The sequence below is a fragment of the Genypterus blacodes genome, unplaced genomic scaffold (assembly GCF_046128005.1).
Source record: "Genypterus blacodes isolate CSIRO-AG114 ecotype Tasmania unplaced genomic scaffold, CSIRO-AGI_Gbla_v1 ptg000015l_1, whole genome shotgun sequence".
Lineage (NCBI taxonomy): Eukaryota > Metazoa > Chordata > Actinopteri > Ophidiiformes > Ophidiidae > Genypterus > Genypterus blacodes.
In genome coordinates, this window is record NW_027466829.1 from 3065755 (window position 1) to 3092132 (window position 26378).

Here is a 26378-nt window from a genome sequence, read left to right on the forward strand (position 1 = left end):
AACCTACAGGAATCTAATGAGGATTGTTCTGCATTGCGATAAACTTCAACTATCTCTTTACATTGGCTTTGAGGAACTAGTAACCATTTTTACTTGAATACATAGAATTAATTTGTAATATCTAATATAATGCTTATTTGTGCAATCAGTGTTGGAGAGTCTGGTTTGGAGGGCAGACTCGCCATTACCGCCATTCATGTGACTCCGCCTCTAAGAGTAGCCGCGCTCGGCGTAGACCTTTCCCGCCGGTTCCTGCACGTACTCCTCCGTCTTATCCCAGTCCTGCACCCAGCCGCCGTTGAGCTGCGAGGTGGCACCGTAGCTCTTCGCCGGGCCGGCCACGGCGCCGTAACCCTGCGTGATGTCGCCCGTCTCCTCGGCCAGCTCGTCTTCGTCGATGAAACCGCACTTTTCGTCGCTGGTTTCTTCCGGGTCGGCCCACGGCTGCTTCTCACCGGATGCGAAGAGGCCGTAGAATATCACGCCGCCGTAATGCACCATGGAGGCGATGAGGAAGACGTACTGCCACTCGTCACGGGTCTGGAGACAGTAACAAGTGGAAGTGAAGTGAAGTTTCCATCCGATTCTAAACGCAAACCATGCAAACACCATCTGAATGAATTTGTCTTGCCTTGTTCTTTGTCATGGCTCCCACTATAAGAGGGCAGACCATCCCTGACAGGGTCCCCACGCCGTTAGATATGCCCATGAGAATGCTGGCATAGCGAGGAGCGATGTCTAGATGGTTGACATTGAAACCTAAAAGCCGAAAAGAGAGAATCTGTTCACATTTGTGATCTTTGCAGTGAAATTTGAGCAAATCGGGGTTAAAAAAATCCTCTCGGCCTCACCTGATATTGCAAAACCGCTGAAACCTACAGCCAGGACTAAGAAAGAGATGGCCACGCCCTTACTGTGAGAGTAGCCAACCACCAATAAGAGAGTGGCTTCCATTCCAAACCCTGGAGACAAAGACACAAAGGTCAGCAGACAACATGGATGAAGAGCAGAGCTACGATATGACGCAGGGAAAACACACACCCACCTCCACAGTTCATGATTTTGCGGACCGTAGTGGTGGACATGATGTTGTGCGTGCGCAGGTAGTCGGCTAACTGGCCTCCCAAGGGCACGATGATGGTCATGACCAAGTGAGGGAGCGCCGACACGATCCCAACCTGAGAAACATCAAACACTCGTCTGAAGTACAAAGAATCGACTGCTTGGATAATGGTTCATTTTGATTGTTAGGTTAAAGAAATGGATGTCGATTAAAGAGTTAATTCCACTTTGGACACTTTCTCTACCTTGCTGATTTCAAAGCCAAACACTTCCTCAAAGTAGGCCGGCTGGCTGATGAGAAGCAAGTAGAAGGTCCAGCTCCTGCAGAAGTTGGCCACAATGATTGCATAGACGGGCATGGAGGTGAAGAATTTCCTCCAGGGAGTCTTGAATTTCTGTTCAAACACACGCAGCACACAGAGGAAAGTCAGCTGGATAGACTCAACCAGGTAAGACGAAGCCACCGAAACCTGTTTTCCAGACTCACCTCAGATGGACCCATCAGCTGGGCGCTCTCTCCGATGCTCTCCTCGATGTAACGCCTCTCCTCGTCGGTGATGGTCGGGTGCTCCGCCGGGCTCTCGTAGGACACCAGGACCCAGAACATGTACCACACGATCCCAAAGGTACCTGAGTGAGAAACACCAGAGCGACGGCACCTTGAGAAACGCCATCCATCTAATCAGCAGATGAACCTGGAGTCGTAGATTTGTAACGGTCATACCCACCGTAGACGTAAAACACAGAGGACCATCCTGTGTACTGGACCATGATTCCAGCCAGAGGCATGGCGATCACAGCTCCGGCGTAGGACCCTGCAGGAGGATATCATGAATGAATGAGAGAGGAACTGAGCTCTGTGGGCGGGAAGACTTGATCTGCATCTCAGTATGAGGTACCTCACACTGTTACTACGCCACGTGGGAAGTCTAGCGTGTGTGTGTGGAGGCAACGTACCACAGAAGGAGATGGTTGCCAGACGACTCCTCTCCAGCGGCGGAGCCCATTTACTCCAGATTCCATGGCAGGCTGGATAAGTCACTCCCTGCACAGAGACCAACCACATCACAGTCACACCAGAGTGGAGATTCAATTACCTGATCAATGCACGTGTCATAATTCCCTTTCCCTGTAATTCTAACCTGTTTATTCTGCCTGCACGAGCTCATTGATCCGCTGAATTCATCACCTTTTGTATCCCAGTTATAGTTCAGTCAGTAGCATTTGCATGAGTTGATTGATGCAGTCTGTTCCCATTTCGCGGGGAGAAATATAAGACAAATTGTGTCTAATAACTAACAAACAAAGTGACACAGATTGACGCTGGCCTTTCTAATAGAGAGTAATGGCTCAGGTGTGTATCGGTGCAAATTCGAGCCGACTGGCCACTTCCACAGAAAAAAAAACTGAATTGCTCCCATTAAATCTTCATTACACACTAAGTGGCATACAATCAACTATTGATAGACACAAATTGCTAGGGCTTGCTGAGGGAGACGCCCTGAAATGCTAATGTTTAATTTGCAGTAATAAGTCGATGGGTGTGGAACACAGGCCGCTCTTTCTCTGTGGTTATGAGCCACTATTCAAACAATTATACCGAGTGACAAAGGAGGACGACCTTCAGGCTCTCTGAAAGCTCCGTCTCTATTGAGCTGGGGTATCCACCCACTAGAGAGCTTTCAGTCGCATTTGTTGTATGTTTCACTGTGAACACGGAGTTGTTTTTGTCCCGTAAGCCAAACGTGTACAGACGATGGGATTTGGTGTTTTGTGCTGTCGGCCATTTGCGAAAATTGCATTTTGCGGTTATGAATAGAACTTCTAAATGGAAGCCGGGGAGCCGAGTACAGCTGAGGGTCTGTGTGAAGTGCAGTGTCAGGGCGGCCTCATTATGAATGGATGAATGTGTGTAAACAATGCGTCAGTATACCTCCACCAGGCCTTGTAGTATCCTCACAAAGATGACACATCCGTAGTGTGAGCGAGCGGCGGAAGGGATGAACATGTTCAGGGTGGATGTCAGCACGATGGCTGCACCAAACACTCTGGAGACAGACGGGAAACATTACAAACCTCATCACCTGGGTTACCTCATCAAAAACAAGGCATGACGTCATCATCGCAGGCGTGAATGAATAGAAGTGCTATAATTGAAAGCTTATTTAATAGTAGTAAAAGTTTTGTTTTACGTTCTGCCGTCTAATGCGATAATAAAGGAGCCTATACTTCATGAGGCACACAGTCAATCAATTCTAATTGAATGTGCAGGAATAACAAGCTCTTCCTCAGTGTGCGGGGCGTCGAGGACATGAAGTGTTTGAACAGAAGGTGTCAGTGAGCTCAGCTGACTTGAGAGGAGGAAGATTGCTCCCGATTTAGGCTCAGCAGCCATCAGGAATAAACCTGAAGCTTCTGTTGGACTATTTCTCTCTTGTATGGAGGCAGAATTTAATTATTTTCTGTCTGTCAGTTATTATTACACTTATTATTCTTTATTTTGGTGCATCACGTGATTTTCCTCTAACTGAGGCCTGTAAATGAAGCCCTGGTGTGCTGGTCTATGGTTATTGGTATCATGTTCTCTGGCTGGCTGGTGGTTTTGGCTGGTGTGGTTGTGAACATAAAGGATTAGACACGCCGGTCCCATGGGGGCTCATTAAGATGAGGAGGCACGCCTGGAGGGCATCAACCAAAGCCCCCCCTTTATCCTCTGTAGGGTCAGACCCCCTTTCTTTCCCCCCAGACTACTACATACATTACACTGGCCCATACATTAATAATCATTTTGAATTCTAAGGGAAGAATGCAGCGTTTTTTAAGTTTATTTCTATTTTAATTTGATCTGATTTCCAGGAGACATTGACTGAGCTTCTACCTGTTTGCTGCCAGTCTGGATGAGATGTATCCTCCCGGAATTTGCGTGACTATATAACCCCAGAAGAAGGAGCCGTGGATCATCCCCACCGTCTCTGGGTCCCAGTTGAATTTTGCTTTCTGTCAGAAAACACAAAAAGAAGAAGACAGAATTAAAATAACTTTGTGTGTTTATGTTACAATTAGAGATCTGGAGATCAAAACCCCAATAAGAAACGAACGAAAAGAAATACAAACGAAAATCAGATGGTGTGTGTGTGTGTGTGAAGTTGACCAGGTGTCACGTCATTCACTAAAAATTGTGTGTGTGTGTGTGTGTGTGTGTGTGTGTGTGTGTGTGTGTGTGTGTGTGTGTGTGTGTGTTCTATCGGGGCGTGGTCTCCGCTCCTCTCACCTCCAGGACGATGATCTTCCCGTTCTTGTGGATCGTGTGGTTGTTCACCATGCTGACGATGGCCACGCCCAGGTTACACCGGATGCCGAAGGAGATGCAGAAGCCGAGTCCGCTCAGCATGGCGATGATGTAGCGGCGCGGCGCACCGAAGCAGGTGCAGTCACACAGCGGGGTCTTGCGCTCCTGCTCCTCCCGGGGCCTCCCGTCCTCCGTCAGCTCGATGCCCTCACCTGGCTGCTGACGCTTCTCCAGCTTTCTGCGTGACAGGGCGGCACGATCGGAGTGTGTGTATGAGTGTGTGAGTGTGTGTGTGTGGTTAAATTCTCCTGGATGGTTCACATCAAACATCTCACTGAAAGTCTGATTGGGATTTTAAAAAGAAAAAACAGCACAAAAATTTACAAAATCTTAAATGTATTTATCCAGATGTGCCTCGTATTGATTATTTGTATTGGAGGCTCGTGCTATACAGAGGCAACTACTGTCTTTTGTGTGTGTGTGTGTCTGTGTGTGTGTGTGTGTTTCAACATCAGGCCTCGCCAAAATCTTAATTTCCTTTTTTTCCTCCATACAAGCCACTTTCCCTATAGGAACCATTTAATCAAAGTTATAAAGAGTCTAATTCCTCCTGCTGCTTGGCTCCTTCGCGTCACACAAACAGCGGCTGTGTGTGTGAGACTAAATGACCTTCATACCGCATTGCAGCATCACCAGCATCATCTTCGTTAAGACTTCCTCGTCGCCCCGCTGCTGTTTAATTAGCTGGCTTTAAATATGGCGTCTGTGTTTCATTTCTTACCGCATTCACTTGTTTTTTAATCGTAAAACGGTTTAATTCAGAGTGTGAGCGCACAGGCCTCATCCAGGCCCGAGCAGCTGCTGCTTCACCGAGGCTTTCCCCCCCTTTTCGTTATTTGCTTTACGTGACGGTTCTATGCAGCTTCGAATCAAGTTCAACGATCAATTTCAAGTCGATCACATTTTTCCTACGAGAAAAAAAAAGAAGGGATTTTGCAGCTGTGAATGTGTCACGATTCGTTCACGGACGCCTCGGATTTTCACGTATTTTCGATGGGAAAATCGATCAAAATGTGACAAAAAAAAATTCCATAACCACAAGGAATAAATAATTAATAGAATTTTTCACGATCTGATAATAAGGAGCAGAATTAGATCCGTCTGTAATCCCTAAACCATCTGATGTTTGCTTTGTGTAACCAGTTATCAATCAGATTCCAATGACCAGCTCGTGACTGGATCGTGTAGTAACTCTCCTGATGTGCAGAACATCGATCTGGATCTTAATCCAGATGGATACAGAAGGTAACAGATCTCCTCCGACCTTATGTCACGACTCGCTCCGTTTCATTAATTATTAAAAACACCCACAGCTGCCAGTGTGTTGGGATCCTCCGGGGAAATATGGGATCCTTAAATATTCGCTCACACACACACACACACACACACACAAACACACGCACAAACACGCGCGCACACACAACTGTGGTTTTGTTACATCCTGCCTGTAATTCATCTGATGGAGAGGAGATTTCCCTCCTGACTCAGACTGGGATCCATTCAGAAATACACACTCAGACAAAGCACCAGTGGTTTTCTGTGTGTGTGTACACTTGGATATGTTTCCCTTTAAAAAAAATTGTGTGGCACTATAATGCATAAAAGCGTAAGTGTGTATTCTTTGACCTTACCTGTACAGCTTGCCGAGGGCCTTTCCTGCCAGCTGCTTCACTCCCTCTTTGGCGGAGGGCATCGCTTTCTCCGCTCCGGGCTCCATATCCAAGGATTCTCTTTAAAATTTCTATAAGATTATAACCGATATAAGTGCAACATTAATGAGCATATTGTTAATGTAATATTCCAGAACAAAGAGCCGCTCTCTCTCCCTCTCTCTCTGTGGCTTGGATGAAAACGTTTCGATGTCCCGCAAAAAGACGAGCGAAGCTGGAAGAGAAAAAAAAGGCGGACCGCGGCTCAGTGAGACAGATTCACAGTCAAACAGCAGCAGTCAAATAAATCCGCTTTCGCCTTCGTGCTCAATGTAAATCCACAGCGCAGAGCCATTTTAAGATCCAGGCAGATTGGGAGAGAAGAATATAGAAAAAGATAATGTATAAAAAGTTGAAGGTTTTCAGGTGGATGATGATGAAGGTGATGGAGGAGGAGGAGGAGGAAGAGGGTTCGGGGTTGTGGAGCTCCGGGTGTGTGAGGTGAGCAGCAGCAGCAGCAGCAGCAGCAGCAGCAGCCGAAGGAGGTTTCAGCACCACGGACAGAGCGCGGATCCTCTACCTGTCAGCAGCTCCGTGCAGCTCCTCCTCTTCCTCCTCCTTCTCCTCCTCCTCCCTCCTTAATTCAATTACTACTTTAAAAAATCTGTCACCACGGAGCTGTGTGTGACCTCTTTCCTCCACTTATGTCAGGCTGAGCGGCGGAAAAGGATTCCGTGATGAACTCCGTCCACTAATAAATCAAGGAAGACGAGAAGACCCCCAACCCCCTCCATAACACACACACACACACACACACTCCCTCTCACACACACACACCCTCTGTAACCCACCACCCCTGTGTTTTTAATTTTGACATTATGGTAAAATCAGAGCCTAAATTGTGTAGATCTTCCCCCTATAGATTGAATCTTAACACCCTATAATAACAGATTGGTGCTGGTGTGAATCTCTCAGCCTCTGTAAGTAGCGGATGTGCAGCCAACCACACAGAGGCACTGTTGTGTAGCGGAGACGTGGAAGCCATTTTTACACTGATGTAGATGTGGAGATAAAAGCTACACCTTGGAGTGCATTTGAGTGAAGCTACATTCAAACGCTACAACTATTTTAACTAAGCTACGATTTAAAGTAGTTCAGCTGCATCCACACCTCTCTGAAAATAAAGTAGTTAGATACACAACAAGCTCATGAGGAAAAAGTAGCTAATTACATTGAAGCTTCTTCAGGGGGTAATATCAAATGTTATTGCTGTGGAACTCTCAAAGCAGATAAATGTGGAAAAGGTTTAAAGAAATATAAAAACCTGTATTTTGCTTATTTTACCTTTAAGTTTATTTGTCAGCATAACAACACACACACACATGTGAGTAAGATTACAACAAAACAAAAAAAGATCAGAATAGTTATGAATAATACGATTGGATCACAGAAAATCATTTTGTAAAATTTGAATATCAAAGCGTAAAATATAAGTGGGGGCAGTGACAGATGTGTCTGTATAGACCCCCCATAAGGCTTAACAAGGTGACCAGGAGGACAGATGCATGCTGGGATATGTTCAATGTTACTCCTTCACTCAGCTTCAAAATGAACAAACTTTGAGGCTGAGGGAAGTTTCTACATATTGGCTGCAGACTTCTGGACTCACATGTCAAGAAGCTTTGTAGCTTGTATCAAGCTACAAAGCTAGTTGTTATTGCTAAGTTATTGGAAACCTTACAATGTTTTGAAAATAGCTAAGCTTCTGCCAAGCTGCTGAGGAAGGGTTAAGTTAAGAGTAGTTGAGTAAGTAGCTAAGTAGTTGAGTTAGTAGCTCAACTACTTGTCGATTCAAACGAGGTGATTAAACAGCAGAACACGCGTTTCTTATATCATTTTATGATACGAGACAAATCATTGCCACAGAATATCAATAAGCTACATTGGACCTGCCCATCACGGCCCCGGCTGCGTGCACATGGGCGTGACGGTGGACGGTCCCGGTGGCGGCCTCACCACCCTCCGGTTTCGGTTCGATAACACCGGAGGGCAGCGGGGAAACAGCGACGCAAAGCTGCCGTGGAACTCCCGCCTGAACTGCGGGCCAATGAAGGAGCTGAAGAGCGGGTTAACACAGGTGCTCAGGCTGCACAGGCACATCTCCAGGGCGAAGGCCAGGTCTGCGGGCCGCCAGGACGCGGGGGTGTCGGGGTAGACTCTACGCACCACGATGGCGGCGTTGCGGCTCATGTGGTAGGGCAGGTAGAACAGAGCGAAGAGCACCAGCACCGCGCTCAGAACCCGCCGGAGCCTCCGCCGCTTGTTGTGCGGGTCCGAGCTGCAGCAGGGCCGCTGGCGCAGCTCTCTGACGCTCCGCAGGCCGCAGTAACAGATGAAGAGCAGCGGGAGGAGGAAGCCGGTGACGGAGCAGACGAGGGTGTAGGGGAGACTCAGCCCGGTGTCGTTCAGCAGCGTGTACAGCGTGCACACCGTGCGGTTACTCCCGGGGCACGTCTGGACGCGAGTCATGGTGGCCACAGGTACGCTGAGGAGCAGCGTCACAAGCCAGGCCGCCACACACAGCAGGCACGTCGGCCTCCGGCCCAGCAGCACCAGGGAGCGCAGCGGGTGAACGATGGCGAGGTAGCGGTCCGCACTGATGAGGGTGACGAAGTAGATGCTGAGGTAGAAGTAGTTGTGGTAGAGCATCCTCACGGCCGCGCACATGGGCAGGCCCAGGGTCCAGTACAGGCGGCCCAGGTGGTACTGGATCAGGACGGGCAGGGCCAGCAGCCAGGAGGTGTCAGCCAGGGTCAGGTTGAAGAGGAGGACCGTGCTGCGGCTCCAGCGACGCATGCGGTGGAAGAAGATCCAAAGGGAGAGCAGGTTGAGGGGCAAGCCGAGGATCAGGACCACCAGGAAGAAGGACGGGATCAGATAGAGCTGAGCCACCGCCAAAGGGTCTCTGTTCAGCTGGCAGAAAGCTTCCTCCGGAGGCTGAGGGGACAGGATCAGCAGCTGAGGACATTACTACTACAGGACCATTACTTTGTATCCAAATGGGTTAGTTAGAAAAGGGAAATCTGCTAATTGATTCGCTAAAAAGCTACATTTAACCCATTGATAGACAGGCAAGATAATAAATGAGTTATTAAGTTCCCTCATATTAAACCCACTGAGCTTTAGACATAATCAGGACACACTCATGATTCCTCCACCCCAACACACACTCATCACTGCCGTCTAGCTGGGTACAATATTCTAAAATCTAACCTTCAAAACACCGAATGAACCTTTCCAACCTACCTGAACTTGATTGTTGCCCATGTCTTTGTTACTGTGGCTTCCTGTGTGCCAAGTGAAACAACCACGCAGCATATTTTTTGGTGTAAAACACACCCACCAGTGTGAACAAACATGAAATAGTTATCAGCGTTCACTGCATGCGGCCATCTGTTACACCAGCAGCAACTTCATTCAGGAAAGGGAGCTGATAATGAAGAGCAGAACATAGACTGCATGTGGAAACACAGTAATTAGGATTAATCTAGGAACAATTACTCCGATTGCAGTGGTACTTTATTCTGTATTTTTCTTTTTTGGTTGCACAGAATAACACATTGAGTTACATGGTGCTGTATAAAATTACAGAACAAAAAAGGCAAAGAAAACATAAAACAGGTTGAACCTTTTCCCATGTACTTAGACAGTATAAAACAAATACAGAATAATAAAGCTGGACAAACTTCAGGAAACTAGGGAATTTAAAAGAAATATTTAAAAAAAAGAAGATTACGAGAAATCTCATCGTATTACAAGTGTTAAGGCAACCACAGGCGTTAGTTTAGCTGAGAAGGCAGAGTGGAACAGTCCGGTAATGGTGATTGGCTACATGCAGCTCAAACTTACATCACAATTCACAATGAACCTGCCTGAGTTTGAAGCAAAACCATCCAGCGTTTAACAGAGAACTCAAATATACTTCAACAACAGAGACTTCTCACATAATTTCGGTTCATAAACCTGAAATGTCCTTCGTATGATTCCAAAACCAAAAACCCTTAAGGCCACATCGTCTGTCCTTACGCAATATAAAACAGGAAGTCAGATCAGGGAGCCCTCATACAGTTAAAGCACAACCATAGTTCAATTCACATGAACACAGATTTGAATGTGATCACACCTTCCTGCCTCAAAGTGTTGATTAGAACATGGAGTGTAATTAGAGTGTCTAGATATTCAGGATTCATCAAGTGCTTTGTGCTAAATCAAAAAAGAACATTAGTCTTTCCTTCTCTGCAGACCCAGCGGAGGAGAGCAGAAGCAGGAGGACGGCTCTACTGGAGGTGCTGGCTGACGGGCTTTGTTTAATGGAGCACACAGGGTTCAGTGGGTGGGGGCAGGATTTCATTAGCTCCAATGTGTTGGTAAACAGAAGCACATTAAAAAGGGATCTCTTCACTCTCTCAGGGCTTCGGGCTCTCAAATCCAGGAAGAGGACTCAATGTCAACAGTCAACATGCACCAGCTGCTGCTGCTGTGTGGCTCCAACAGCCAAAGGGCTCTGATGCTAAACTACTGGCCGAGGCAGGGCGAGACAACTCTTAAATAATCTCACCCTACTCACATTACTAACAGCACCGTCTCTCTCCCACACTATCACAATGCCGCCTTCTGATTGATTCACTTCATAAAAAGATACTTCACATGTCAGATTTTGGCCTCAGGTGTCAGACTGGCTGACCTGTGAGCCGCTCCTCCTGTAGTGGTGTGAAGAAGAGTAACCAGGAAAACGTTTGGTTGATTTGTGATCCGTTTTGATTCTGCTCCTCACGCACAGAATAAAAGATGTGTTCAGATTAAAGTGTCCACATTGCCAGCCTACAAATTAAATTAATGACCATTTAAACCAAATATAGATCCACTTATATGTTATATATTAAGGCCTTCAGTCTTTGGTTACTTATAATGGCACTTAAAATAAATAGTCTTATAATAAAAGTGTGCACAGTGTGCAGGATTTCCCCTTCATTTCTTTGCATCAAATTTTGATTATCCTCAAATAAATAAGAGTAACTGTAGATTTAAACTCAAGTGCATGGTGGCTTCATGTTCAGCATGCATAGAGACCAAGTCTGTCACCTGTGTGTGCCTCCACAGTCAGCTGGACGGTGGAAGCGTGCTGATAAATTAAGGAAACCGGTAGCTCTTTAATAAAAGCTACATGCTCATGTTGCACAAATAACAGGCACTACAGTAAAGAGATGGTCAATATAATACACAAGCAGGGCATCTTACATCACCGTGTCCTCTGAGACGGGCGGGGCTAGAGGCACTCTGCCAGCACCTCGTGTTTGGGTAAGGATGGATATATCTCAGGCGTGCAGTTACATTCACCGTGCCCATTGAGGCTCAGTTGGATCTTCAGCTTCTCCACTTCGTAGGTATGGAGATACTCCTGGACCAGGTAACGTTCTCTCTTAACTCGAGCCTTCACTTCAGAGGGGACGTCTGGAATCATCCAGGCGACGAAGAACTTGACCATGAACACGACATGCTATGTAGAAAGAACAGAACAGATGACTTACAATAAATGTACCAAGACGACAACTGTCTAAGAGAGAGTTTGAGTCTTGGTGGCTCTGGTTGAAACCCTGAGGCCTGCTTGTACCTCCATGATGATGATGAAAGCAAGCTTGGCAGCCAAGATGTGCCAGAACTGCATGGTGTGGCTGTATTCCTTGTCGTGGCCCGGAGGGTAACGGTAGTCACGATACCTGCAAAACAGAAACATTTAAGAACCTTACACTAGATATCCTGATGGCTTTCTAAAGAGGCTTCACACCAGAACAGCCATCTCACATATTAACACAGAAACACACCATTTTCACCCACAGTCGCCCCCTTACTTTCTCAGTCCATTCATTTGCCCCAGACGCACACGTACCTGCAGGTAGTGATGGAGCTGTTGAACCACATGGGGTTCTCTCCATCGTCAGGCTTGTTGACCAGGGGGATTGCAGAGATACTGAACACAGACAGGCTGTTGTTGATGTAGCCCATCATGTTGTGCTCGCCGTCGGGGTTGTAGGCGTACATGTACACCAGCCGGGGGATCATGTCAGAGGTGAAGGCCACGATGAACGCCTGCAAAACAGGGAAAAGAAGGAAGGTCAGGGAATCGCTGAGAGAGAATTGGAAGAACATTTTGTGTTATGGGCGCCACATGACTCATCAGTCATCTCCCATTATTGACTTCATGAATACACTCACGTTGGTGACGACAGAGAGGACTGCCATCCCATTCAGGATCTCCTCCCAGGCGCCGATGCTGTGGGCTTTGGACGCCACGGGCCGTCTGAACTGAGTGGTGAGCTTCCAGGCGTCCACGCGGATCTCGATGACGTTGTTGATGAGCGCGAGCAGAGGAGCCAGGGGGAAGGAGGCCACGAACAGCGTGATGAAGCCAAACTGAATCACTGGAGGAGTGAGAGGCGAGCGTGAGGGACATACACCACCTGCAGGATCTATGAAGGAACTGCACCTTGCATTTACAGCCCATCCATCTGACATTTATTTGTGCTGGAGGTGATTTGACCTCGCTACACCCCTGATTTCAGGCTAAATAAGAGTGTTTACCCATCTCCAAGTACTCGTAGAAGAGGCCAAGCTGCCCAAAGCCCTGCAGGTCATGGTCTTGCTCCCAGCGGCTGTACAGACTCTCCGGGTGGTTCCGTGCCTTCCTGCTGCCCCACCAGTTCATCAACCACCTGAGCAAGTGGGGGCAAAAGAGATTTCCAAGTTTTCCAACAGAACAGTAGAGACACAGTTCATTTCTTCATTTCTGGGCTGAAGGAAGCTGTAAATTCAGCTCAGCTCAGATTACTTACGGGACCAGAGCCTCCTGGATGTTTCCCCACACCTGTTTACCGGTCATCACGATAACCAGCTGAGTGGTCAGTTCAATCAAACAGCCGCCAGGGTCACACTGAATTCAGAAAGGAAGAAGAAAACAAGATGACCTTGAGTTCAGCTGCTGGTTAGTGAACCTCTGGTGATGTTAGTTGTGTAATCTCGTACCTCCTCATTCCTCAGCTTGCTGTATTTGCCAAACATGTAGGCGTAGTTTCCTGGATGGCCGACAAACTTGCCCTTAAAGAACGCCACGTAGAAGCAGGAGGAGTAGTAGTTGACGAACTGGAAGAGGAACATCTTCACCGTCAGTTTGTTCTCGTACTCCAGGTGGGTCCTTGGGATTTCTGTCAAGTGAGATTTAAACAAAACATTACTTCAAAGCCTCAACATTAAAAATGAATCAATGCATCTGGGCTTCACTCTGGGTTTTGCTCTCACCCATGTCAGTGATCCAAACAGCCACCTTCTCATACATGAGGTTGAGGATCATGATGATGACAAAGTTGATGCAGGAGGCAGTGACAGAGGTGGCCAGCTGTGGTGTGATGAGGGAGCCCACCACATGCAGGTTGTTGGTGGGACTGTCCTTCATGATGCTGGCGAAGGCGGCGTACACGGCCAGGCGATACGCAATCACCCCGATGATGCAGGCAATGATCAACGACACCTTCAGGGGACAGAGACAGCGGTGGGGTGCACGGTGAAAGAACGACACGGTGACGCACATCTCAAGACAAACAGTTGGTGCAAACGTCAAATCAGAAGGTGCAGGAAGCGCAAAAGGCAAAATGCAGACAGACGTGGATGAAGCAAGCTTGAGGGACGCACAACTTTCAACTATTGTTACTTCTATATGTCATATAAACCTAAGAACCCAATTCTTTATCAGTAGACGATTTAAATCTACAAAATATTCCACTGACCTTTATTATGAGGTCACATAATAGAGGTATTGGTGACGTAGAAGATAGTAAAAAAGGTTGAGGTTGTACCAGCTGATGGAAGATGAAGGTAGCTTTATGGAATTGAAAATGCTGTGCTCACCCAAAATATGACGGTGGCCGCAGACAGGAACGTGCGCGCACATTGGCTTGTTACGGGTAAGTAGGGCTCCATTTCCTACAGCACAACCAAGCAAAGCATGGACACAGGAGTCAGTCAGTCAGTCATCCCCTTTGTTACATCCGGGAAAGACATATGAGGCCACGGACGGAGCTCCGCAGCCCAAATAGAGCTTGCGGTCCCAAACAGAGCTCGGCGGCCCAATCAGAGCTCTCTGAGGGCATTCCACACTGAGCCCAATCCAGTCTCCTGGTGAAGACATTTTCAGACTAACTCCAAGACACTGACCCCCCCCCACTGACATGATGCTGCAGACAGAGACACACTCCTGCCTCTGAGTCTTTCCAGAAACAAAAGCTGTTATCCACACAAGCTAAATCACACCAAAGCCTCATCCTCAGCAAAGTCACACTCCATGTGCAGTGCCGCCCTTACCCACAGCATCACTGAGGCCCAGCACAGAACTAGTTTCCCCATTATATCAGCAGTAGTCCTGTCAACAACCCACTCCATTTCCTACAGATGAATAGATTATAGCAGAGGGTCAAAAGCAAATTACAACCCCTATAATTTCATTAAGCAGAGCAAATACCAGTTCTACTAATACTAATGAGGATAAACTTAAACCAAGGATCTCTATCTGCAAACTCAAATTAGGTCAGAATCCCTGGAAACATTAAACTAAATAAGCTTAAGTCGCCATGAATCAATTCAAAAACTGTCCCAATTAATACTTACAGCTGGCTCAGCAGTAAACTATGAACGTTCCTGTTCATGCCATAAACTGGATCTGCTTATTAAAGCCTTACAAAAGCTTCAGATTCTGTACTGGGTGTTACACACATACTGAATCAACATGTGGAGTTCATGGGCACACAACCACCTGAGTGACGCGGTTCATCCTGCGGTTGGTGCACTTGCTCTCGTACTCGGGCCGGAGCTGCAGCTGCTGTTGCTCCTCCTCAAAGTCCACCAGGTCCCACTCGTACTCTAGACGGGCTTGCCGTCGCTTCCAGAACTCCAAGAACAACGTCACTGCAAGAGCGAGAGATCCCCATTAAACACAGCTGGCAAAATGGTATCAGTTTGAATAATATTACCTGAATCTAAGCAAAGAAATAGTGCCGATTAGGCTTGGCTTGGGCTAAAAAGACTGAAACATCCACAGCCTCCAGACTGCTGAGCAGACTAAGAGGCCTGGTACTCTGTTTGATTTCAGAACATGACCTGCATTCTTAAACTGTGACTCTCTGCACCACTAAGTGTTTTCTCAGCTGAGTCATGTCTGTGTTTTCCTAAATATAGAGGGAGTAGCATGAGTACCGACTGCTCCCACTGGGCGGTGCACTGGGACAGAAAACACCAAACACAGCTCTCACTCACCCCAAATCCCCATGAATATGGCGAAGAACACCGTGGCCACATTATCAAAGAGGTGGGATTGCTGAAAGAGAAACATTTTGGACAAATGGTAAGAGAGTTGCCATCACAGTCAGAACAGTACCAAAATCAACTCAAGCTTCTTACCCATGACGATTGGCACGTTGAGCTGAGCTTCCAGTAGCCACATTTCTTATCACACAGCGGGCACATGACGATGTTTCCTCCAATCTTCTCGTCGCATATTTCTTTACTGAAGGAGAATGAGGGGATTAGCTCAGAACACACAGATCACACATGGAACAAACTACTGTACATCAGATTTAAATGTAGGTCAGCGCTTCGGGACTCACCTCCACTCGTTGTCGTCATAGGTGATGAATCCGTACAGGAAGCAGATCACGCCGACTATCGCGGCAAACAGCAGCATCTCGGTGTAGAAACCAAGCCAGGCGAAGTAAATGCCGATCTTCTCTCCGTAATACTTCCTGTTACCATTAAAAACACAAGAGACACTCAAAACAGTGTGAATTCTCTTGTCTGGTGCCTCTTGTGATCTGTTCCCTGTTTTACCTGACGAGGTTGAGGGGCTGCTCCTTGAAGAAACACAAGAACCTGGCCCAGTTTTTGTAGAGACTGTATCTCTCACTCTCGCAGTTAGGATCCCTCGAGCTCTTCCAGTATCTACACTGCACACACAGACACACACACGGCGATGACACAACCACATTCACAGCGTTATTGAGATGTTATTCGCCCTCGCTAATGCGTCCATCCAACACCTCCATCCAGCAACAGGATGTTAGTGTTGGAAAGTGCACATACCAATTAAAAACCTCAGCGATACAAATTCAAAGAGGCTCACATCGTGTAGAGGGAAAGCAGCAGTGTAGGTGCCATTGTTGAGCAACCTCTTGATTCCTTTCTTGTCCTTGTCCAAACCTTCGCCCTTGAAGTACGGACAGCGGGCGAGGATGTAGTAGACCTGAGCACAGAGGAGGAGAGTTTAGTCGAAGGGTTGGTCACTCGTATGTCTGTGAAAGTCACGCTCAGGGGCAAACTCACTATCCTGTTGCGAGTGGACGGGGGAAAGAATGTTTCCTTGTCGTCGATGAGGAAGAAGTCGGACTTGCTCTTGTCGAAGGGAGCCGTGAAGTAGTCCGGTTCGGGATTCATGATGTGGTCCGGCAGGCGAAAGGGGGTGGACAGCCAGTTCATGGGCATGTCGCTGTGCTCCGTGATGTCATTGGCCTTGAACGGCACCTTGATCTTCAGCACATCTGCATAAGTGGCCAACACTTCCCACGGAGCGTGAATCTTCACATAGAAAGTCTTTCCATCATCGGACTCCTGATGGGAATGACATCAGGGAAAGAGAAACAGTTTAATCAGTGTGAAAGTTCCTAATTAAGACAATCTGCTTTTGCTTTATCTTGAAATCCTATTGTTTTATTAAGAAACACCATCAGGACACTGCTTTCCCTCTTCCCTCCTAGTTAACACACAACCAAATCAGTAAGCAGCTCACCGATTTATCTTCCGTCTCCAGCTCCAGGCCGGCTTTAACCAGATTGGCCTCATACTCCCTCCTCCGCTCCTTCAGACCAACAACACATCAAGTTATTCATTTCATGCAATTTAGTAGCATTTTGGTTCAAAATATAAACAAATACATCAGACAAGAAATAGCTTTATACAGTTTCTAGATTGTGAGATATACAGATCAAAATACTATTACTTATAGATCATTAAACACACACACACTCGAGAGGTGAATGTAGATAATAGACCGTTCTGTTGCTTCAGTGTGCTTGTTACTTTGTCTGATTCTTACAAATGTATCTCCAAGTAGGATTCACATTTGCTATCGCACATATTTGGGTGACACACAGGAAACCCCTCCACACACACTCGCCGCGGAAAGAATGTGCTAGCGCTGACTCACTGCCGGGGCCGAATTCAGAGGGCAGCGGCTCGGGGGAGTCGGCTACGGTAAACACAGCACAGACGCTCAGGTGCGAGGGCCGACCGCACCGACTCACTCAACACTCGGCTGTTGACCAAGACGCCTGCCAAAAGGAAGACATCTGGCCAAGAGCACTATGGAAATGATACACAAATCAGGTTTTAAAGAGTTCAATCTCAGAGTGAAGGTGGCATCCGCAGAGGAATCCTTTAAAGCTTTACAGAGGCGGGCTGAGAATAAAATTTTATCTAACTTTATCATCGTTGTGGTATTTGGGGTATGTGATCAGCACTGTGAGGATATCCTGTGAGAACCAGCTGTTCATCTCACATCACATCAGGTTCATACAGCAGAGAGCACAAGGCTGAGATGACTTTAGCTAAACTACTGTGGGGATGAATGATAATCAGTCTCTCGTCTGCTCATTCGGCAAAAACCGGCACAGAGACTGAAGAAACGTCTACAAAGAATCAAAACATCAATTATGACATAAACCCATAAACACACAGCAGCTTTTCGGTTCTTACCTGTTTCCTCTCGCCGTCTTTATCTTCCACATACGACAGGACAAAGTCGACCCTGCGTGCTCCGTCGCGGAAGAACACAGAGTCTTTACTTTGCTGGTGCTTGTCAATCTTTGAGAAGACAAAACAGGAAAGAGCTCACACCAGTGAAACATAAACACATACATATCTAAGCTGAAGGAGTCCATGGATGCAGTCACCACAGCAGGCGCCAAAAAGCTAAGTGTTAGTGGCTAATGTGGCAAAAACCCCAAATTGGTGAGAGACTTGTATTTTCACTCCAAACACAAACGCCATGCTAATGGTCAGCCGTAAAAGCTTTCATGTTGCTCATGTCCGCTTCGTAGGATTGATTGAACGAGATGACAATATGTTTCCACGGGAGCGGAGAGCTGAGCGGCTCATAACCAGGTTCCTGTAAATGTGATTTCACTGCAACAACTGATCTTGATACACACAAACTTGGATTGATTCCGTCTCCTTCTCCACACAACAGGCAGATCCAGCAGCCACACGCCCATAATCCTCCGATCTCACTCTACTTCATCTGCTGCAGATTAGATGGAATCCATAACGAGAGTTGTCATGAGAAATAAATTCAGAGTCTTCCTCCTGGCAGCCTCACTTTTTAATGGGTTTAATGAATAAGCAACCAAACATTGAGTCTCTTTCTGCACAACACAAAATGTAACACATCATTGTGTCTTGAAGTGACAATACTGCCATCTTTGTCTAAGATGTAAGCAGTATCATATCCTTGTGATTATAATGAAAATTAAAATGAGTATTACTTGAGATAGGAAAATTGTAGTCTTAACTTCTCTTTTATGACAGTAACTAACAGACTGCTGGTCAGATATCCTCAGTACATACAATACATAAATAGTCAACAACTCCAACAATAATCGAAATGGATCAGTAGATTAATCGATTTCTAAATAACCGACAGTGACAGCTCTAGAACAAACCACGTGTTCTTGCACTCCAGCCGTGTGCTAATGAGCTAACGGCGGCCACGCGGAGATCTGAGAGGCCTGAGAGGATATAAGCTCCACAGAAACGCTTTAAAAGAGCAAAGAATGATACGAGTGTTGAGGTCACTGCTGGTTCAGCTGTTCAGGAAGCTAAAAATAACTTCATACTGTGCTACGTCCGGCTCGTATCTTGGTCCACATAGGTCCTTAGCAACACACACACACACACACACACACACACACAAAGATAGGACCGCAGAGAATTCAAGGAACTCAGAGAAGCAGCGCGAGAAAAACTACAGCTCCCAAGTTGCCACATGTACGCCTGCTGGACTCGCAGATTCCCTGCTCTGCAGCACAGCACTGCAGGGGAAGGGAGGAGAGGAAGAGCACTTTACCTCCATGGCCAGATTCCTTTATGGCTAAGTAGCATCAGCGGAAAGGCCGCCCGCCCGATAGAGCAAAATTGCCCTTCTCCAGGGAACGCAGTCCAATCCTGAGCACAGCGCTTTGACTCCTCTGAGCTCGCAGCCAGAGCGGCTCCATGCAGCACACACACTCGCCTCCCACAACAAGCCCTCACTCGCTCAGACATCCATTCAGAGGGAGAGAGAGGGGGAGAGAGAGATCGAACAGATGACATCAGCATGCCAGGGTTGTGGACGTTACCATTGGCCGGCTAATGTAATAAGAGCATCACAATGAGGGCCGCTGGAGTGACTGTACAGCTTCACACGGCCCAGCAGCATAAAAGCCTGGAACAAACATGTTACAGAATAGAATCTCTGATATTTACCCAACTGGACATACGTGAAGAAATCTGGCCTGTCTGACTGATAAGGCCGACCTCTAGAGATTAACTGATAAATGCTGCATAAGCTCATCAGTCTCACATCTTCAACCAATCGATCAAAATAATCGAGTGACATTCTGACACCGATGAGCAAAGTGCAAACAAACACAAACAGTGACATGAGAAAGGTCTGAGACAGATCAACAGCTTGACCCACCCTGGCTGCTCCCCGCGTCCATGTGTCCGACCTTTTTATAGCTTTCTTACCACCAATTGATGCATAGGTCCTAAGCATAGGTCTGCGTTACCTCCCGGCGTAGGACCACGGCAAACATGGCAGAGCGGCTGCTTTCTTAGACTGAGCATGGCGCTGGAGAAACTCTCTAATTTGCTGTAATTACAGATGCAGGCTGCACGTCCTCGCCCCTCCTCAGTGAGGCTGCTGCAGGCCGCAGAGCTCCATACATTTACTGACTAACCCCAAACTACTGGGTGTGTAAACATGTGTATGTCTTTAATCTTAATTAAGGAGGGTAAATGTAGAGCGAGGCAGGCTGCTCTTTACAGGGAGGTGGGGGTTCTTTCAGATACTATTTATGGGATTTTTGGTTGAAAGAGAAACCGAACTGATGTTAAACATGTCATGTCATGTCCCTACATTCTAAAAACAGCTGGTCTCAGTTTCCATGCATCAACATCTGCATGATGCTGATTAAAAAGAAAGATTTGTAGATTGCATTGTTTTTGTTTGGTTTCCGTTTGTGATTTGCCAAAGACCTCATTTCCATGTTGGAACGCAAATTCGTGGCTCCAGCGTCTCTTAAACAGCTTTGGGGTTGAATACTGTGAGATAGAGAGAAAATGGTGGTCCCACATTAGCACTTGGACTGTGTGCTGCAGGTCCTAGGCAGTGGTAGATTCTCTGCCTTGTGTTAGTCTGTACTTATGCTAGAAAATGTAGCTTAAGTTTACAGCTACGAGTGTGTAAATAACATATTAGGCAGGAAATGGCAGAGTGAGTACACGTGGAAAGGTTTAATGTGTGTGTGGAGGCTTATCTCTAAAAAGAGAAAGAGTGAAAGGAGTAAAAACAGTAAAAGGAAAGAGATTTTTTTATCATTAATATGGAAACTTATTGTATACTTAGGTTCAATTTATAACCTGAGGGTTAAAAAGTAAATGCTTCTTCCTCTCATTAAAACAGGTGAAATGCTGCTCAACCCAGACCACATCTTAAGAGATAGACTGTATCTAAAAAGGAAGACGCCTGTATGGTTAGCCACACCAAAGTTCAAGCTGACGTCATGACAGGGTCATGATTACAGTATGGACTACATGTGTACACGTACGTACACACACGTACGTACACACACGTACGCACACGCACACACACGCACGCACGCACACACACACACACACACACACACACACACACACACACACACACACACACACACACACACACACACACACACACACACACACACACACACACACACACACACACACACACACACACACACACACACACACACACACACACACACACACACACACACACACACACACACACACACACACACACACACACACACACACACACACACACACACACACACACACAGTATAAAGAGGCAGCCAAACATACAGCCATACACTGCCACTACTTAACAACATACATGTGAGGCTGTTTGTCTGCATGTGTTGTTCCGTCAGTGAGCCGTGTCGTTATCACAGGTGAGAATAAAAGGAGGTGAAAGAGCTTTTTCCATTTTTTAATGAGCGCTCACGATGCATCCACACACAGCTCATGCCGGCATGTTTTCAATCTTACTCTCTGCACAACTCAGGCATGCTATTCAGAAGCTGCCACAAGCTCTCTACCAGGATGTGTGTATTGATTTGAAATCTAAAGCAAGTTCCTAGTCCAGTCCAGCAGATGTTTCACAACAAGGAGATGTATAGATTGTCAAACAGGCAGGCATAAGCACAAAAAGTGGCATCACATCAAAAGCCTGTTTTACCATGCCATACCCGGGAACGGTACTTCAGGAATAGAGCCCGCTTCCTCCAGAACTGTGGAGGAATCGAGTGTAGAAGCAAGTCAGGGGGGGAAACCTAACAACACGTCAAAACCAACATCATAGCCCTGAAACTACAACAACAGAACCCTGACAGAGGGGAAAGCACACACACACACACAAGTCAAAACAAATAAGGGATGGATCAAACAGTCACTCAACTACTGTATCCTGTTTACATTTTACTGGCATGGTGGCGAATCCATCCAACAATCTGAAAACCACAGTAAGAAGCTGGCGCGACACTGACGCCGGCGCTCCTCTGCTCTTGCTCGGTTCCAGGTTTGAGTACAGAGACAGTGTGAGGTGAAACAAACACGCAGATGCTCACACAGCAGCATGCACCTGGCCCGGTGGGGGGAGGGGTTCTCGGTATGTCGCTTAACAAATACGAGATCTGGCTGGATATTTCCATTCCTCACACCGCTCGTTAGAACTTGATTGGAAAAGCTGGATTGAGGAATCCAGGATAATTGCGACTGAATTGTATTTATCGACGAGTGTTTGATTGGCTGATGGAAATGTTGTGCGAGGAGACGCAAATCCTCACCCCAGCGGAGCAAAAGATCTTCAGGGAAGCTATGAAAGCATTATATTCCCTTATTAATAATGCAGCGATGCCAATTTGTTGTTCTCTTCAAGGCAAAGCGATCATGGCTAAAGCTGTGCGGCGCTAAGATCTACTCCTGTCTACACTGAATGAAGTTTGAGCTTAGGGATGTGTCGCTGTGATTTGGAAAAATTCTCAACAATAAAATCCTGCAGACTCATTAGTCGACGTACCGAGAACAGACCCCAGGCGTCTTACCCCAGTCATGTCACTGCTGTGACCTAAGACCTGATCCTCACAGTGTGGGACGTCGGTGTGCTGAGAGGAGGCCAGCGAGGCCAGACTGCTGCTGAGCGACTCACAGGTCTCAAAACACATACCAGGGGCATAAACAGACTTAAATACAACATACAGAGGGAGAAGAGAGAGGAGCGTTAGGGCCAATCTGAGTCTCTCCGTTAAGTGAAACCCTGTTTATTGTTCCAAGTCCGATTCAGATTGAACTTTATTGTCAAAGAGCAAGTACAGGTACAAGCCAATGAAATGCCGTTTTCACACTATTCATTCCTCAGAGTAAGTCAAAAGCATCCACAATTATTACAAGTTGAGCGTAATAATGGCACACTTCATAATTATACACCAGCACCAGTGCCTCAATTATACAATCAGTCAGGCTCAGGGACTGGAACCAGGGAAGGAAGGAAATGTGAGCAGCACATTTCTATGAGACATTTTGAACTTCCTGCTCCTGTGTTAACAGGAGGGAAGCTGCTGCATATAAATACTGATTAACACACACACAGTTAATGTAGCGGTTTACTCCCACATTACTTTAATTCAATTTAAATCATTTGAGGATATGCAAACTAATCAGGAGCACATGTAACTGTAAGTCCTATTGTGAAGGGACAGAGAAACTACTGATCGCTACTGGCTGAAGCGAGTGTGTGTCCCTGACTGCTTGCTGAACAACCAAAGGCAAAGAAGTTTGCTTTCAGGAAACGTGGAAGTAGTGTGAAGAGTGTGTTAAGTGTTTACCCCTGACAGGCCGTGCTGGGAGGTTCCTCCGCTGGATGCGTTGTAGCCATTATTGTCTTCTGTAAGATGGAAAGATAAAAGGAAATGACGCTGTAAAAAGGAAAACCTTAATATAACAAAGGGATGACAATTGTAAATGCAAATCTCACACAAACAGACTGGTCAAAGCGTCACAAAGTTTCAGGCAAATGAACAGCTGGTGTGGTCTCCGAGCGCTGACAGACAGACAGCCAGTGTTGTGGTCTATATTTATACTGAGTTTTGTGTTTGCACCCACACAAGCCAGGCAGAGTGACTTCATATGACACACACACACACATACACACACGTAGCCATGTTGCTGTGGCGGTGCACTTCCAACCTGAGAGTTACAACAGGAAACAAGACTGAGACTTCTGTGAGAAAAAACTCCTGTATGAGAGTGATGAAACATTTTGGAAACTTTAAAAAGTTCAGATTTCACTTTACAGTTCCTGCGAAGAACAATAACTAAAACACTACAGAGCAGAATTCATGGAATTCTGGATTTCCATGAACAAACCGGGCAGCTGGAAAAGGAAGACACTCTCCTGCCACCATGCTAAAATAAATAAAGCAGAGGGTTTCAGCCTCTATGTTCCTGGTTTTAAATAGAAATGCAACAGTCCTAATTGATGGTGTCTCTGAGGTTATATTTAGTCTGCTGCGAACATAATATGCGCTTACTTTCCTGACCTGGAACAAGAGTATGAACTTAACTATTGTAAATCTTCTCTGTCTCGACTTTGTTTATGCACTACAAGCTGGTGTTGTACAAAAGAAAAGGTTTATTATAGAAAGCTCCACTCCACAACTTCACTGCAGCACAATCTCTGACGCATCTTTGCCCTCTGTGGATCTTTGTTTCAACTATTATTTAGAATCTGAAAATCAAGCTTGTTCCTATCAATTCCACCCTGTAATACTTTTATGTACGTATAGCTTCGGTAACGGTAGGATGTGAAAGTTTGCAGCGTTGTGGCCAAACCTCAATCTCCTCCTTGTACTTTAGTGCACTTAAAACATTATTTTATAACTACAAAAAGACACAGCCAGGCTTTGTGTTATAGTTCTTGTGCTGCCTTCCTTCAGTTATCTGCTGAGATGTGTTAGGACTGAAGTGATTTCTTGCACAATAAGTGTTTCTTATCACAGCATATGAGAAAGCTTAACAGCTGAACACAGTTGGACACAGTATTGAAGCACTTGTGCTGCCCGGCTTAAGTCTCTTTTCACCATGAGTCGCCCTCACAGTCACAGCTTTGTTCCACAGCGAGCAGCTGATCACAGAGGAAATAATGCCACAAGCTACTTCTGTCCTGATTTTTGCATTTTTGTAGCTGTACTGACATTTGGCTCATTGCTGTTCAGACCTTAAAGTAGAGTACAGGTGGGTTTGTCTGCTTTCCTGTGGCAGGAAGCACCGACTCTTATGTCATCACACAAAACTGTACCGAGCTGAGTTGTTTTCAGATGCATGGCAGAGAAAGACCTCACACAGGGGCGCAGGCCGTGGATAAAGCTTGAGAAATGATTGCTGACTGAAAAGTTAAATATTGAAATCAGAAGAGTGTGTGGACCAGACAGCTTGATGTTCAAACATGAGAGAGGGATGTCCTATGTAAGCAAGCAATGTGCTGTAGGATACCACTGAATATGTTGTATGGAATGTTCTAGCCTCAACTAAATCATCAGAATCAACAGGAACATATAACTACCGCATATTTTTTAATTATGAGGGGATGTGGAAGTTCAAAGGAACCGTTGTCGTGTCACTCTTTTATGATCTATTTATTTAAATGGGCTTTCATTTTATTCTGAGGTTTAACCCCGCTGTTATCTCCCTGCTCTGTAAACACATAGAGAGACAATAGACAGGAGAGCACAATAGTGTGATCATGCAATAATCTCTCATACTTTGGTCTCAGGCAAGCAGATATAATATGATTCCCCTCCACTCTGGAGATGAAATCATATCCACTGGTCCTGCACTCTTCAGCACCATACATGGCCACAAAACACAACTTTCTGCCTGCGCCTTTGTTTGAGATCACAACTGAGGAGAAGTGGAGGGATTTCAGAGGGTTAGTGGTGGTGGTGGTGGTGGAGAGGGACTGTTTGCCTGTAAATGACTGAGTATTTCCAGTAGGCAGGCCAGCTGTCAGGGCCTGGGCTGTGGTGTGACTTAGAGAGAGAGAGAGAGAGGCTGCCTGTAAGTCACTGCTGCAGCCATGGAAAGAAATCCAGACTGGGACCTAAATATGGCGTTAAAGGGGGGGAAGAGTGCGGATTTACTGTTTAGCAAACTGTTTAGCAAACTTCATCTTAGCCTGGTGGGAGACGTTGTTGTGTCAGGGTGAAGCTGGTGAAAGCAGTGTCGCTGTTGTACACGCAAATAACGAAACTGGAATGCTAACAAACGTACATAAAAATGTACTTTAGGGTCGTTAAAGACTTTTAGATCGCCATTAAAAAAAAATCGTAATCTATTTTTAAACAAGAGCTATTTCTCTTGAATAAATCTAAGGTTGTATAAACGAATTTCTAACCATAATACTGTGATTTTACTCAAAAGGATTTGGTAAGAAATGGATTATTTCCCTCTTTCTCAGATTAAATGATCTTGGGCAACATTAAACTCAATGTAGCTTTGATTTTACAGCCCGGTTAAGTTGAACAAAACAAAAACAAACTCTTTCTTTCCTCCTTTCTTACTGCAGTTTCTACTCACCGCTGTAAGAGTCTGTCGGGCTCATCTCTATTAAATTGTCCCCTCCGGCTCTCCCCGATATTCGGTTCATGTTGAGTCGAAGCGGCTTTCATCCACACCGGGCTAAACTGCCTGCTGTCCCGCCTTCTCACGCCTGGAACTCTGGGCTGTTTTTCTTCAGGCTCGTCCCCTGGAGACTCTTCCCGGCTCCGGCGCCACACTGCCCTGCTTCCCCCGCTGACTGCTGCGTGCTGCCGCATCACTTCAGTGCGGAGGGGGTCGGTCAGTGAGTGTGTGTGTGTGGGCG

The 26378-nt window shown here is 46.3% G+C and overlaps 3 protein-coding genes across 7 annotated transcripts; all 3 read right to left on the reverse strand.

Moving 5' to 3' along the window:
- Positions 1 to 210: 210 nt before the first annotated feature.
- slc17a6a (solute carrier family 17 member 6a) lies at positions 211 to 6128 on the reverse strand. Its single transcript, XM_076139092.1, has 12 exons — positions 6043 to 6128; positions 4334 to 4589; positions 3941 to 4059; positions 2996 to 3110; positions 2020 to 2107; positions 1791 to 1877; positions 1550 to 1692; positions 1308 to 1457; positions 1046 to 1178; positions 852 to 962; positions 632 to 759; positions 211 to 540 (listed from the first exon to the last, which is right to left on the reverse strand). Exons 1-12 carry the CDS (start codon positions 6126 to 6128, stop codon positions 211 to 213), a joined length of 1746 nt encoding a protein of 581 aa, XP_075995207.1.
- A 1296-nt stretch (positions 6129 to 7424) lies between these two features.
- On the reverse strand, positions 7425 to 9683 carry LOC142987985 (succinate receptor 1-like). Its single transcript, XM_076136986.1, has 2 exons — positions 9367 to 9683; positions 7425 to 9057 (listed from the first exon to the last, which is right to left on the reverse strand). Exons 1-2 carry the CDS (start codon positions 9436 to 9438, stop codon positions 8017 to 8019), a joined length of 1113 nt encoding a protein of 370 aa, XP_075993101.1. The 5' UTR covers positions 9439 to 9683; the 3' UTR covers positions 7425 to 8016.
- Positions 9684 to 9831: 148 nt separating this feature from the next.
- Positions 9832 to 26323, reverse strand: ano5a (anoctamin 5a). 5 transcript variants are annotated; one of them, XM_076136974.1, is made up of 22 exons: positions 26093 to 26323; positions 23344 to 23402; positions 22564 to 22701; positions 21709 to 21750; positions 17911 to 18018; positions 16946 to 17014; positions 16483 to 16767; positions 16283 to 16402; positions 15991 to 16106; positions 15771 to 15905; positions 15565 to 15670; positions 15421 to 15481; positions 14921 to 15072; positions 14020 to 14094; positions 13414 to 13642; positions 13141 to 13319; positions 12951 to 13048; positions 12700 to 12830; positions 12334 to 12539; positions 12008 to 12207; positions 11732 to 11837; positions 9832 to 11617 (listed from the first exon to the last, which is right to left on the reverse strand). In XM_076136974.1, exons 1-22 carry the CDS (start codon positions 26160 to 26162, stop codon positions 11387 to 11389), a joined length of 2916 nt encoding a protein of 971 aa, XP_075993089.1. In that variant the 5' UTR covers positions 26163 to 26323; the 3' UTR covers positions 9832 to 11386. The 5 variants fall into 5 exon arrangements, 4 of the variants coding, with proteins under 4 accessions (XP_075993089.1, XP_075993061.1, XP_075993073.1 ...); XR_012960555.1 differs by lacking the exons at positions 21709 to 21750; positions 22564 to 22701 and having other exon boundaries at positions 9832 to 10889; positions 10971 to 11617; XM_076136946.1 differs by lacking the exons at positions 21709 to 21750; positions 22564 to 22701.
- Between the last annotated feature and the right edge of the window lie 55 nt (positions 26324 to 26378).

Bases quoted from the DNA above. Each gene is read 5' to 3' on its own strand.
- slc17a6a (XM_076139092.1), bottom strand. From the start codon at position 6,128: ATGGAGCCCGGAGCGGAGAAAGCGATGCCCTCCGCCAAAGAGGGAGTG. The intron at 4,060-4,333 runs GTGAGAGGAGCG...GTTTTCTGACAG, and splicing joins GGAAGATCATCGTCCTGGAG to AAAGCAAAATTCAACTGGGA. The intron at 3,111-3,940 runs GTAGAAGCTCAG...GTCTGTCTCCAG, and splicing joins TCCAGACTGGCAGCAAACAG to AGTGTTTGGTGCAGCCATCG.
- ano5a (XM_076136974.1), bottom strand. From the start codon at position 26,162: ATGAACCGAATATCGGGGAGAGCCGGAGGGGACAATTTAATAGAGATG. The intron at 22,702-23,343 runs GTAAACACTTAA...GTTGTATTTAAG, and splicing joins CCCAGCACGGCCTGTCAGGG to TCTGTTTATGCCCCTGGTAT. The intron at 17,015-17,910 runs GTAAGAACCGAA...GTTGGTCTGAAG, and splicing joins AAGACGGCGAGAGGAAACAG to GAGCGGAGGAGGGAGTATGA.
- LOC142987985 (XM_076136986.1), bottom strand. From the start codon at position 9,438: ATGCTGCGTGGTTGTTTCACTTGGCACACAGGAAGCCACAGTAACAAA. The intron at 9,058-9,366 runs GTAGGTTGGAAA...CTGTCCCCTCAG, and splicing joins TGGGCAACAATCAAGTTCAG to CCTCCGGAGGAAGCTTTCTG.